The sequence below is a fragment of the Epinephelus fuscoguttatus genome, linkage group LG5 (genome assembly GCF_011397635.1).
Source record: "Epinephelus fuscoguttatus linkage group LG5, E.fuscoguttatus.final_Chr_v1".
Taxonomy (NCBI): domain Eukaryota; kingdom Metazoa; phylum Chordata; class Actinopteri; order Perciformes; family Serranidae; genus Epinephelus; species Epinephelus fuscoguttatus.
In genome coordinates, this window is record NC_064756.1 from 34,636,304 (window position 1) to 34,649,819 (window position 13,516).

At 42.4% G+C, this 13,516-nt stretch overlaps 1 protein-coding gene across 4 annotated transcripts in view; it reads left to right on the top strand.

Moving 5' to 3' along the window:
• ryr1b (ryanodine receptor 1b (skeletal)) overlaps positions 1–13,516 on the top strand; it is a 95,111-nt gene that overhangs the window by 34,090 nt on the left and 47,505 nt on the right. For all 4 annotated transcript variants that reach the window (XM_049576561.1, XM_049576563.1, XM_049576562.1 and 1 more), the window contains exons 22-48: positions 326–429; positions 529–612; positions 701–860; positions 971–1,118; positions 1,213–1,418; positions 2,447–2,621; positions 2,802–3,010; positions 3,100–3,446; positions 3,638–3,773; positions 4,017–4,177; positions 6,794–6,956; positions 7,085–7,171; positions 7,462–7,688; positions 7,945–8,389; positions 8,473–9,051; positions 9,202–9,402; positions 9,682–9,793; positions 9,879–10,025; positions 10,150–10,423; positions 10,740–10,857; positions 10,986–11,118; positions 11,366–11,460; positions 11,565–11,700; positions 11,786–11,969; positions 12,744–12,855; positions 12,978–13,098; positions 13,203–13,372. In XM_049576561.1, coding sequence (XP_049432518.1) covers positions 326–429; positions 529–612; positions 701–860; positions 971–1,118; positions 1,213–1,418; positions 2,447–2,621; positions 2,802–3,010; positions 3,100–3,446; positions 3,638–3,773; positions 4,017–4,177; positions 6,794–6,956; positions 7,085–7,171; positions 7,462–7,688; positions 7,945–8,389; positions 8,473–9,051; positions 9,202–9,402; positions 9,682–9,793; positions 9,879–10,025; positions 10,150–10,423; positions 10,740–10,857; positions 10,986–11,118; positions 11,366–11,460; positions 11,565–11,700; positions 11,786–11,969; positions 12,744–12,855; positions 12,978–13,098; positions 13,203–13,372 — 5,034 coding nt within the window. The remainder of the gene's footprint in view (positions 1–325; positions 430–528; positions 613–700; positions 861–970; positions 1,119–1,212; positions 1,419–2,446; positions 2,622–2,801; positions 3,011–3,099; positions 3,447–3,637; positions 3,774–4,016; positions 4,178–6,793; positions 6,957–7,084; positions 7,172–7,461; positions 7,689–7,944; positions 8,390–8,472; positions 9,052–9,201; positions 9,403–9,681; positions 9,794–9,878; positions 10,026–10,149; positions 10,424–10,739; positions 10,858–10,985; positions 11,119–11,365; positions 11,461–11,564; positions 11,701–11,785; positions 11,970–12,743; positions 12,856–12,977; positions 13,099–13,202; positions 13,373–13,516) is intronic.

The window sequence follows — 13,516 nt, forward strand, 5'->3', positions numbered from 1 at the left end:
AGAAACGTGCCAGAAGAGTTTGTTGTGTTGGAATACAAAAAGTGCAGCTCAGTGTTGTGTAAAGATTTTCAGCGTTGTGACTGAAAGTTTAGCTAATTTCGTCAATGTGGAAAGTCTGCAAGATTTTAGAACAAGACTGCACCTTGAATGAGACTTGCAGAGATGATGCTAAAATACAGAGATGTAGGGAAGGCTAAACACACCTAAACTGACCCCCTTCTCAGGCTGAAATTAATTAAAAGATGGGGTCTGTTGAGACATTATTGCTGTTGTTATTATCTATTTTTTTGACTGGTGAGTAACCCACTATTATCTTCCTCCACAGTTCAGGGATGACAACAAGAAACTCCATCCTTGTCTGGTGGACTTCCAGAGTCTCCCTGAACCAGAGAGGAACTACAACCTGCAGATGTCTGCGGAAACTCTGAAGTGAGTTTGTAATTGAGGTTTCAGTTTGAGAGATGTGAGGGTAAGAGGAGGAATTGTATGTCCTTGGATACAATTGTTGATGGTTGTGTAACCTCACAGGACTCTCCTAGCGCTGGGTTGCCATGTTGGTATGGGTGATGAGAAGGCAGAGGAGAACCTCAAGAAGATTAAGCTGCCCAAGACGTATGTCGACAAAGAGATTTCTGTCTGCTTAAACTTTCTACATTATCTTTTATGCATATTTTAATATGAACCTTTGTCTGTCCTCTAGCTATGTGATGACCAATGGATACAAGCCTGCCCCCCTTGACCTCAGCCATGTCAAACTGACACCAAACCAGAACCAGCTTGTAGAAAAACTGGCAGAAAATGGGCATAATGTTTGGGCAAGGGATCGGGTACGACAAGGATGGACCTACAGTATTGTGCAGGTATCCTTTTTGAATCCTCAGTACATCCTTTATTTTATTTTGTTTAATAAGCTGTACAAAGAGTCACACTTTCTGTTTTATATTGAGTCGTATTGTGTTTTGCTTCTCAGGACATCTTGAATAAGCGAAACCCTCGTCTGGTACCTTACAACCTGCTGGATGAGAGAACTAAGAAAACGAACCGAGACAGTGTTAACAATGCTGTCCGTACTCTCATTGGCTATGGCTACAACATTGAGCCTCCAGATCAGGAGAGCAGTGAGTCAGATAACATCATACAAACGTGTTGATTGAATGCAGAATATCAACCAAGTTCAACATACTTAAACGTCTTTTCCCTCTTCCCCTGCAGCTAGCCATGGTCTTGAGAACACCCGCGGGGACAAAGTACGAATCTTCAGGGCAGAGAAGTCGTACGCTGTCACCCAAGGGAAGTGGTACTTTGAGTTTGAGGCTGTAACCACAGGGGAGATGAGAGTGGGCTGGGCACGTCCCAGTGTGCGCTCTGACACTGAACTGGGCGCAGATGAACTGGCCTACGTCTTTAACGGCAATAAGGTCAGTTTGCATCTTTGGTTCACTTCAGTTAAATAAGCATCAGTCCAATTTAATCAAGTGTAGACTGGGAAAATCAAGAGCTTGTCAATGTCAAAATAATGTAGATAATAAGCCGTGCACGATTCTTTCCAAAAGTTTTTGAAATGAAAAGATGACATATGGAACCAGTCCAGTAAATCTGCTTTTTACTTTGTCCATCTAACTAACAAAAATATAGCATTTTGAAGACATTTAGGGATATGAAGTGAAAATAAACCAAACCTCAGTGATAGCATGCCTTTTTATGCCTCAGCAACAGCGGCGATCGTGGCTGGAGGCGTTATGTTTTTGGGTTGTCAGTCTTTGCCATTCTCATGAATACACTATCTCGGGAAAGCCTTGATAAAATTCTTCAAATTTGGCACAAACAACCACTTGGACTCACAAAACACATTTTTTGGCTGTAACTCCATAAGCTAAACAAAATTTACCACAAATGTCTGATAGGAGAAAATGATGAAGTGATTACATTTTATATCTTAAAGGTCAACTTTACTGTGATCATTATAATGTTGTGCAAAATTAATCTTCTGGCCATTACTCACCGTCATATCTCAGGAACGGAAGGGGAGACATGTGGTCGGATACTGAATTGGTGACACTGATCTTGGTTGTCCACCTTGAAACTGTGCTGATTGTAAAGATATTCTGTACCACTGAGGAGAAGATGTGCGTGAAGCATCTATGTTTCATCAAAAAATACACTTAATACAGTTCATAAAAGTTTTCGCTATATAGACTGCCTGGATGGCTTTGCTTCACAAAGGCAATACTTGATTTAGGTGAGATAAAAAAAATCATAGTTTGGGTTAAAATAAATAAACTTCTTCCAGAAAAGCAAACATCTCCCATGCCCGACTCAACGTTGACTTTTCTCAAGTTCAAGTGGTCAGAGAATTTAAGTAGAGTGCACTAGAGGCTGACATTTATGTGTCTGTGTTTTTTGTGAAATTAAAAGTTAAGTTATTTATTGATGTAACCTTTTCCAGGCTCAAAGATGGCATATTGGGAATGAACCCTTCGGTCGCCAGTGGCAGTCTGGTGATGTAGTTGGCTGTATGATTGACCTGACTGAGATGAACATCATGTTCACACTCAACGGAGAAATGTTGATCAGTGACTCAGGCTCGGAGATGGCTTTCAAAGACATTGAAATTGGGGAAGGTAAGAGTCATTTTACCTTGTGTGATCAGCATTAGTAGCAGTAACAAAAAGGAAGAATCTCTTGACATAAAACTTGTTTGACATAAATCATTAATTCATTATTTGTATCAAATGTGAGCACAGCTTTACAGCAGGCATTAAATAATTTTACCAATTACGTTCCTGTGTTTGTCCCCTCAGGTTTTATCCCAGTGTGTGCCTTGGGCCTGTCTCAGGTTGGAAGGATTAATCTTGGGCAGAATGTCAGCAGCCTGCGCTACTTTGCCATCTGTGGCCTGCAGGAAGGATTTGAGCCTTTTGCTATCAATATGAAGCGAGACATTACCATGTGGTTCAGTAAAAGTTTGCCCCAGTTTGTGCCTGTACCCACCGATCACAATCATATTGAGGTAATTACTCAGTGACACTTTCAATGTTAAGTGAATTTAGCGCTGTTAAACGAGATCACTTATTTATCATCAAACATGTTGTTTCATAGGTCTCTCGTGTGGATGGTACTGTGGACAGTGCCCCCTGTCTAAAGCTGACCCATAAGACCTTTGGCTCGCAAAACGCCAACACCGATATGATGTTCCTCAGACTCAGCATGCCTGTCCAGTTCCATGAGACCTTCAAGATCCCAGCAGGCACAACCCCTCTTACTCGTACCCTCACCATACCCGAAGAGGAAGTGGTGGTGGTGGAGCCCGACTCAGAGTTTGAAGTTCTGAAGAAGTCTGCTGGCCGCAAGGAGCAAGAGGATGAGAAGAAGGAGCCATCTGTGCCTAAGGAGATCTCTGTGGAAAATGAGAAGGACACAGCATCAGAAAAAGGAAAGAAGAAAGGGTAAGGTTGTGTCTTTAGAGAAAAGAACAAGCCTGCAGAGTATTAAAGGTGCAGATTATTATGTCTTAGCGTAAAACAAAACATTAGTCAGAAAAGAGCATCCCACATTTTAACATTCAGCAGTGAGTAAGGTTGTCCAGTACAGCCTTAATATAAGTGTCAAAATGTATGTTACCTTCTGTGCACATTAGATTCTTCTTCAAAGCCAAGAAGGTTGCCATGACACCCCTCGCCCCTGCTCCTGCGCCCCCAACGGTGCCACGTTTGGTGGAGGACGTGGTCCCGGATGACAGAGATGACCCTGAGATCATCATGAATACCACCACTGTGAGCTCAAAATGATCATACTACTACTACTACTAATGTTAAATTTAAAGCACATCTCAACATTATCCCTCCTGTTTGTGCAAAGTCAGGCTGGCATGATTTGCTGAGCCTGCTCATTGGGAGTTCACAGTATATTAGGTTCCATCATAGCACTTAAGTTATCATAGTATCTCTAGATATCCAATATAACTGCTCCTAGATATCTCACTCAGATCTTGTCTTATTTTTCTTCTTTATTTTCAGTATTACTATTCTGTGAGGATCTTTGCTGGACAGGAGCCCTCTGGTGTGTGGATTGGCTGGGTCACTCCTGACTACCACCAGTTTGATCCAAGCTTTGACCTCTCCAAAGTGCGCAGTGTCACTGTTACTGTGGGAGATGACAAAGGCAACATACATGACAGGTTAGTCCATCCCACATTTTAATGGTATTTTATTAACAAGAGCAATGCCAGTACATGTACAGACTTTGTATTTATTATTTATCAATGTTGGTTTAAAATGTAAGTAATGTGATTAAGGCTAGCTGTTATATTCACATGCGGATGGGAATAAGAACAAACAGCACTAACAAATTACAAATATAGCTGCAAGCGGGAATTCTGGGGTTCAAGCCGTTATAGACTTTCAAAACTTGAAAGCTGGGTAGGAGATGCATTAATTAAAAAATGTGTGTTTCATAAAAATGGCGTTGCGCCCCCCCCTTTGATTGATTTTAAAATAATTTACACACACGGTTCTTCATTATTATTTAACATATTCTGCAAGTTTTGTAATGATTAGGCCAACAGTTTCTTCATAGTCTGATTTGTGTTGTGCAACATCCATTTTATTACATTTTTGGCGCCCCTAGTGGTTGATTTTAATGAAAATTTCAAGATATGTTACTGGTACCACTTTGGACATTCTCTGCGAGTTTTGCGATGATTGGCTTGACAGTTACGGAGTTAGGTCTATTAATGTGCTGCTGAGCCGTGCCCCATCTAAAGTTCATTGGTCAATATCTTTGACAACACAATGAAATATTTACAAACTTGATAACTTTTGATAATGTTGGTCCAGTAATGATCCACAGAAAGGCTGGTACAAATTAGACCTATGGTTTAGGAGGAGATGTTTTTTCATAAACTTCAGAATAACGGAAAATTTTACAGCGGGCCCTTAGTTGTTCTTGTGTGTTTTTTGTTGCGCACATTCACCTGGACTTGTGTGGCAAATTTCAAGTCAGTCTTACTTATGGTGTTAGGGGCATGATCTTTCAAAAATTGAATTTGTGGGCCTTAATTATAGCACCCACCTCTGGCCATTTGGTGTCGTATTTCTTGAGTAGAAACTGCACACAATATCCCTTCACTGGTCTACAATGTACCATCTCACAGGAATTTGCGAAAACATTCCTGGAAAAAAAGAGTCAAAGCAAAAACAATTATCTCTTCATTTGTAAATATCAGACCCTCCCATATTTTTTGTATAATTCATTGATAAATTGAAGGCATCTTTTTCCAGTGAGAATAAAATCACATTGTTCTGAGTGTGTGATTTATACTAAACTAATATTACCACTAACCATGCATATTTAATCTAACTCACCTCGATTGTTTCAGCACTTGGAATAGATCTGGAGGCATCAGCTTCTGTCATAGGGATTTTTCTTGTCTGTTATTCACGTTTCAGCCATTTGCTGGGTGTGTTTGCAGTAAGTGTTTTTCAGTGTTTTTGTTCCACCACAATGCTGCACACTGTGTAAAACATTTTAACCAGGCTTTTGTGCAGAACGTCAGGAAATTGCTTTGCATGGTCTTCAGCAGCCATTCTTTTGGTGAAAATGAGACATATACATGTCACAAATGTCTGCATCTTTACATCGGAAACAAGGAAGTGAGTTTGTTGATATTATCTAGGGAAGGGATATGATTGGTAAAATTTGCTGAAAAGTTGCAGATATTGGAAATAATTGCAAGGTTGCCCGGAATTCACAGGGATTGGTTGAATTTGCATTACTTGATGCATCTGCAACATTGTAGCATCCCAGAGGGGCTGAAATATCAAGGGATGTATCATTGAATGTCAACGGCATCTTATGGGTAGTTATGAAGGAGATGAGAAGGTTTCTATTTCTAATTTACATGATGTTTAGCAACTTAAACCAGCTGTTTTGTTACCAACCTGTGTCGTAGAGCTACCTAATCCTGACTTTCAGATTAAGTAACAGTAGTAATGGAGCAACAAAGACAGCATGTAACTTCATGCTGTCTTTCATATCCTGCAGTGTCTGCCATGGTTTAGTACTTGGCCCCCTTCTTTTCCCCATAAATATGTTTCCTTAAGGCCACATTAACCAAAAAGGTTTCCTTTTACTGGACTACCTACAGCACCTCTCTTTACTCACCTTTTAAAGGTAAATAACTATGAAAAAAAATAGCAGGCTACAAAAACTACCTCTGGGACATCATATCCTCAGAACTTTCTCCAGCTTCATAAAAAATAATCACAGGTTATCTTTCTACAGGAGCACATTAGATTCACACTCTTAACACAGCCCAGACCTTGAGACCTAAAGATGGGATGAATTTTTTGTGTTTCCTATAATGTGTTACAACTGATAGGTGCAATACTTGTATTTTTGTATTATATAGTTTTTAACTTGAAGAGATAACTGTGTTCCCCTGCTACTCATGTGGCTCATAGGGTTTGGCTCCTGGACATTGAATATGGCAACTCATATGGCAACAATATTGATTTGAAATCCTTTTCAACCAATGATCTGAGTATTGAGTACTGAGAATTAATCACCTGTTGTAGGCTGACTGTATTTGTGTTTGCCCTATTGTCTTTGTTCTCTTTGACTGATGAAGAAACAGCTGCTGTTCTTAAGCTGAGAGGCTCTGATTTAGCTGCATGCTGCTGGAAGATGCCCAGGGAACCCTTTTTTTAATTTCTTCCTTCTACCCCTTCGTTTTATTGTAAAAAACAGATGAGTTGAATTTTAACATAGCAGCATGTTTGCTGTTTCTCTGCAGTATGAAGCACAGTAACTGTTACATGGTGTGGGGAGGGGACCTGGTCAGCAATCAGCAGACCCGCTTCAGTCAGGAAGACATGGTGGTTGGCTGCTTGGTCGATCTGGCAACAGGCCTCATGACCTTTACAGCCAATGGAAAAGAGATTAACACCTTCTACCAGGTAAGGGAAGCATAGTGTAGGTTGTGTGTGTGTGTGTTTGTATTTGTGTTTTTCATACTCAACCTCAAATGAGTTGGATGAGTTATATTACACTGTGGAGCCGTAAAACCAAAGGTATTTTATTACAGGTGGAGCCCAACACCAAGCTGTTCCCTGCCGTCTTCGTTCAGCCCACCAATCAGAACATGGTACAGCTGGAGCTGGGCAAACTCAAGGTCAGAAATTACTTTTGCTCACACACTAGGGTACAATTTCCTTTTCTGAAAATCTTTTTTTTTTCTCCTATGATTCAGCTTCTCTAAATTTCTTGTGTAAGATATTTTCCATGCCTACTTCCTCTCATACCCAATTCAGATCCACATTGTAACTAATGTTGACAGTTTATCTGAATGGGTCAAAGCTTGTCAGCTCACCTTCCAACCCAGCTTCCCTTTTCAAATCTCATTGTTTTTTTCTGTCTATGATTGCCTTCACCTCCTCCCCTCTTGTGCTTTCTCCCTCTCAGAACATCATGCCCATCTCAGCAGCCATGTTCCGCAGCGAGCGTAATAACCCGGTCCCCCAGTGCCCCCCCAGGCTGGATGTTCAGATGCTGACCCCAGTTATCTGGAGTCGTATGCCCAATCACTTCCTCAACCCGGAGGTGGGCAAAGTGAGTGAGAGGCTGGGCTGGATGGTAGAGTGTACTGAACCTCTCATCATGATGGCTCTGCACATCCCAGAGGAGAACAGGTCAGAGACAGTTGCCTGGGCAGGAAGTTAGTAATCGCTGAAAAATGATCAGTTAACACCTCAATTGATCAGGAAATTAAATGAGCAACTTGATTTGCAAAATATTGGAGGATCCATCACACATAATTTACATACACACATACTTAAATTTATGGATTTGCTTACAGTTGTTACAATTTTTTGTCAGGATTATGATAGTTGGTTACCTATGTTACCTGATCAGTTTTAATGTTTCAGTCTGTGTTTTGTCTCTCAGGTGTATTGACATCCTGGAGCTGTCAGAGCGTCAGGATTTGATGAAGTTCCACTACCACACACTCATGCTCTACTGCGCTGTGTGTGCACTTGGCAATAACCGAGTGGCTCATGCCCTCTGCAGTCATGTGGATGAATCCCAGCTTTTCTACGCCATTGAGAACACCTACCTGCCTGGTCCTCTCCGCAGCGGCTACTATGACCTGCTCATCAGCATTCACTTGGAGTCTGCCAAACGAGCACGTCTGGGCACCAACAAGGAGTTTATTGTCCCCATGACCGAAGACACTCTGAGCATCCACCTCTATCCTGATGCAAAGAAGGCCCATTCTCTCCCCGGTGTTGGCCTAACCACTTGCTTACGGCCCAAGCTGCATTTCTCATCCATCAACTTTGTTGGCACGGACCCTGACTTGTACACCCTTAGTCCTATTTTCCCCCTGCAGGTAAGAGAAAAGAAACAGGTTGCATTGGAAAGATTGAATGGAATTTTAGATGCCTCATGCTTATCTCAATCATTCCCCCTCAGGAGCTGAAGACCAAAGCGATCAGCATGTTAACAGAGGCTGTGCTGGATGGTAGCCAAGCTATGCGGGATCCAGTAGGAGGCAGTGTGGAGTTCCACTTTGTCCCAATCCTGAAGCTGATCAGTACACTGCTCATTATGGGCATCTTCAACGATGAGGACACCAAGCACATCCTCAAGATGATTGATCCAAATGTTTTCAGTGGAAAGGAGGAGGAAGAGGAGGAGGAAGGAGAAAAAGCTGAGGAGGGTGTAGCTGCTGAGGGAGAAGGTGAGGAAGCAAAGGAGGAGGAAGACGAGGAGGCAGCTGAGGCTGAGCTTGAGGATGAAGGGGTTGGTGAGGAGGAGGAGGAGGAGGTGAAAGAATCAGAAGGAGGGGAGGATAAGGAGGAAGAGGGTGAGCCTAAGGAGGAAGGGGAAGAGGAGAAGGAGGAGGGAGAGGCTAAAGAAGAAAAGGTGGATGGAGAAAAGGCGGAGGAAGAGAAGGAGGCAGAGGCAGTGGAGGCAGAAGCAAAAGAGGAGGAGGAGGGTCCGGAAGAGGGATTACTCCAGATGAAGCTTCCGGAGTCTGTCAAACTGCAGGTAATTATACTTTATATTTAAACACTATCTGTTATTCATCAGTATGCATCTGCACTCTGCACATTAGTATTCATATCCTGAAAGTATCAGTTGAATTTGCATGTATTATACCTCCTAAACTCTTATTCCTGTCTTATCTACCTCTCTCAGATGTGCACACTCCTGCAGTACTTCTGCGACTGCGAGCTGCGACACAGAGTGGAGGCCATTGTGGCCTATTCGGACGACTTTGTCAATAACATTCAGAAAAACCAACGAGTACGTTACAACCAGTTAATGAGAGCCTTCACCATGTCAGCTGCTGAGACTGCGCGCAAGACCCGCGAGTTCCGTTCACCACCACAGGACCAGGTACTGATTTTTTCAGAATCAAATACCTTTTTTGTTGTTGTCTGGCATTAAAATTTGAATTGGATTTGGATTATATTCCTCCCACATTGCCACCTAATTTCTAAGGAAATGAGAGCTGACACTCTCGTACTCTCTTGTACGAAAAGGGTTCGTTTCTGATCTGATAAGAGAACACAAGAGCAAGAAGAACTTAAGAAACCTCCGGAAATGTATGAAAATGCAGAACGAGAAGAGGTGAGATTGAACTGATGGGGGGGTCTTACTGTGTTCCTCTTCAAGGTTCTTTTGCTGACCAACTTTAAGCACAATTCAGAAGATGATTTCAGTCCAGTGCCTGAGGAGGTGCGGGACTCTCTGGCAGAATTCCACAATAACATTCTACTTCACTGCGGTGAGAGGCTCTTTAAAGATCCTGTGTGTTTTATACTCTGCAGGTATGAATTCCTTTTAATGCTGAATTCCCATTTTACACACAGGTATACATATTGAGGAGGAGGCAGAGGAGGAAGAGGTGGACTCCTCACTGAGGGGCAGACTCATCAGTCTGGTCGAAAAGATCAAGAGCTTGCGCAAAAAGAATGACGAGGAGGAGAAGCCAGATGTTGAGGAGGAACCAAAACCCAGTAAGCGTAACAGCCAAATGATCTGCTAGATATTTGAACAACCTCATTAATTGGCAACTTGAGTCAAAAAATGGCAAATACAATTCAATACACACATTGAACATCTCTGTTCCACTTCACCAAGGCACCCTCCAGGAGTTGATCTCCCACACCATGATCCACTGGGCCCAGGAGTCGTTTATTCAGAACCCTGAGCTGGTGCGCCTGATGTTCAGCCTGCTTCACAGACAGTACGATGGCCTCGGCGAGTTGATCCGGGCGCTACCCAAAGCCTACTCCATCAATGCCGTGTCTGTTCAGGACACCATGGATCTACTCGAGTGTTTAGGACAGATACGTTCACTGCTCATTGTCCAGATGGGCCCAGAGGAGGAGCGGCTCATGATCCAGAGCATTGGGTAAGTGTGGGGCTGATGGTATGTACTCATAATGCATTTGCAGCTTTGATAAAGATGGAAGACGTGATATTGATATCAATATTTTGATAATATTTTTTCAGATTTTTCCTTGAGTAATATATTTTTGTTAAATGGAGTTTCATCCTGCCCTAAAATCTTCATCTACAGTCGTTTTTTAATGGGTCATCAGAGCTTAACTTAAAGGTTCACTGTGTAGGATTTAGGATTTCAGTTCTGCAACCTCACCGCTGGATGCCACTAAATCCTACACACTTGACCTTACATGTGAATCTGAATCTTTATGTAATCCTTACAGGAACATCATGAACAACAAGGTGTTCTACCAACACCCCAATCTGATGAGAGCTCTTGGTATGCATGAGACTGTTATGGAGGTGATGGTCAATGTGTTGGGTGGAGGTGGAGACTCGAAGGTAACTGTGATGATTTTCAGTTTGTTTAGTTTAACGACCTTATTCAGTCTATCTAGAGTAATTTAGAGACTTTTTTAAACTTACTTCTGTGTTGACCTAATGTTTTTTTTTCCACCTTTTCTCTCCAGGAGATTAGATTCCCTCAAATGGTGACCAACTGCTGTCGTTTCCTGTGTTACTTCTGCCGTATCAGCCGACAGAACCAGCGCTCCATGTTCGACCATCTGAGCTACCTACTACAGAACAGTGGCATTGGTTTGGGTCAGTGTCAGCTACCTTTCACCCCGTTTGCTGTACTGTAGATATGGCAAATATATCATAAAAAAAAAGATTTGTCTGTATTGATTTCAGATTTGGATTTAAACAGGTCAAGATGTAAAGATCAGACTTTAAAGTTTCCCTATTGTCAGAGGGTCTGTGAAATGTTTCCCCCTACAGCAGAAACATAACAAATTTTGATTCTCTTATTTGCAAATAGATACAGACTTATTTTACTTTACACTTGCAGGCATGCGTGGGTCCACACCCCTGGATGTGGCTGCGGCTTCATGCATCGACAACAACGAGTTGGCCTTGGCTCTACAGGAGCAGGACCTGGAAATGGTGAGAGAAGATTTTAAAAAATGACAAGATTCAGAAACACATGAAAAGGCACAGTGGGCTTTTAATCTTATAATCTGTCTTGGTGTCCCTCACATGTGATATAGGTGGTGACATATTTGGCAGGCTGCGGTCTGCAGATGTGTCCAATGCTTCTTTCGAAGGGCTACCCTGACATCGGCTGGAACCCCTGTGGAGGAGAGAGATACCTGGATTTCCTCCGCTTTGCTGTCTTTGTTAATGGTCAGCACCCCCATATAAAAATTACATGTGTTTGTTTTAAGTTGTGGGTATCTGTCAATAACAATTGCACACGTGACCCTTACAGGTGAGAGCGTGGAGGAGAATGCCAATGTTGTGGTGCGTCTGCTCATCCGTCGGCCTGAGTGCTTCGGCCCAGCCCTGAGAGGAGAGGGCGGGAATGGTCTGCTGGCCGCCATGGAGGAGGCCATCAAGATCTCAGAGGATCCTGCAAGGGATGGACCCACTGTCAAAAAAGACAGACGCTTTATGTAAGTGATGGCACAGTAGGTGTAATACTTATTTATACTGGCTCATTAATATTTGAGTTTGTAGTTACAAAACTGAATCAAGCTGCACTGTTTGACTCAGCTAATAATCTAGACAGCTCAAATAATTGATGTGGGTTGTATGAGGTACTTATCCATAATCAGTGTATAACATACAGCAGATGTCAGTTGGCAGTTTGGAGAAGCAGGCAGGAGTACCGACATGGAAGCCAAACAATACTGCTGTGGACGAGGGCAGCAGCAAAACATACTTTAGCTGCCTAAAGAAATCTGTTTTTATGTGGTTGTACGCTATTTAGAATATTTTCACCGCTTTACCTTGTCAAAGTACCTTGTCTGTTGGGAAAGCTGTAAGTAAATCAGTTCCCCATCTATGCTCTCATCAAAGCCACTAGACTCCATTGACAAAAACAGTTATTTTAGCTCACTTCAGCTTCCATTCCCCATTAGAAATCACTGTCTCAGGAAAGGTAAAGCAGTGGAAATATTCTAAATATAGTGTACACTTTAAGCAAAATTGATTTTTTAGGTGACTAAAATACATTTTGCTCCACTGCAGTACTTTACTTAGCCTCCGTGTTGGCACTCTTGCCTGCTACTTTAAATTGGGGACATGCTGACTGACGTGTACTGTTTGTAATACACTAACTTTGTATAAGTACGTCATACAACCCTACTTCAAAGGATCCAAACCATCCCTTTAAAGTAATGCTACACACAGCAAGTTATAGAAATAGATGTTTTCTTTACTGGCAGGTTTGGTGGTGAGGAACAGCATGAGGAGAATCGTGTTCATCTGGGAAATGCCATTATGTCCTTCTACTCAGCCCTCATTGATCTGCTTGGTCGCTGCGCCCCTGAGATGCATGTGAGTGCAACAGCTTTTCACAATATTGTTTTTTCTTCAGCCTCCAGGCAACATTGCTTTGTATATGATTGATAAGCAGTGGCTAGTTTCATACAGAATGTCTTACATGTTCATATCCGCAGCTGATCCAAGCTGGTAAGGGTGAAGCTCTCAGAATCAGGGCCATCCTGAGGTCTCTGGTGCCCATAGAGGACCTGGTGGGAGTCATCAGCTTGCCTGTACAGATTCCTACCTATGGCAAAGGTTAGATACTAAGTTGGAATCACGTATGGACACACTGTGTGAATGTACAATATTTTGGGCAGAAACCATACAGCATATATGATTTTTTTCTGTCCAAACCACAGAGGGTCAGATTATTGAGCCTAAGATGTCAGCCAGTTTTGTGCCAGACCACAAGGCCTCCATGGTGCTGTTCCTCGACAGAGTGTATGGTATCGAAAACCAGGACTTCTTGCTTCATGTGTTGGAGGTTGGTTTCCTGCCTGACATGAGAGCAGCAGCCTCTCTGGACACGGTGAGTAGGAAAAGACACAGACGTTAAACAGCAAGAGAAATTTTGCTCCTGTCATCTCCAGAAATCCGTAGGATGATGTGAGTCATTATCCATCTGTTTCCAAAGTACTGCACTCGGAACAAGTTGTTTTTCTGTCTTCTACTC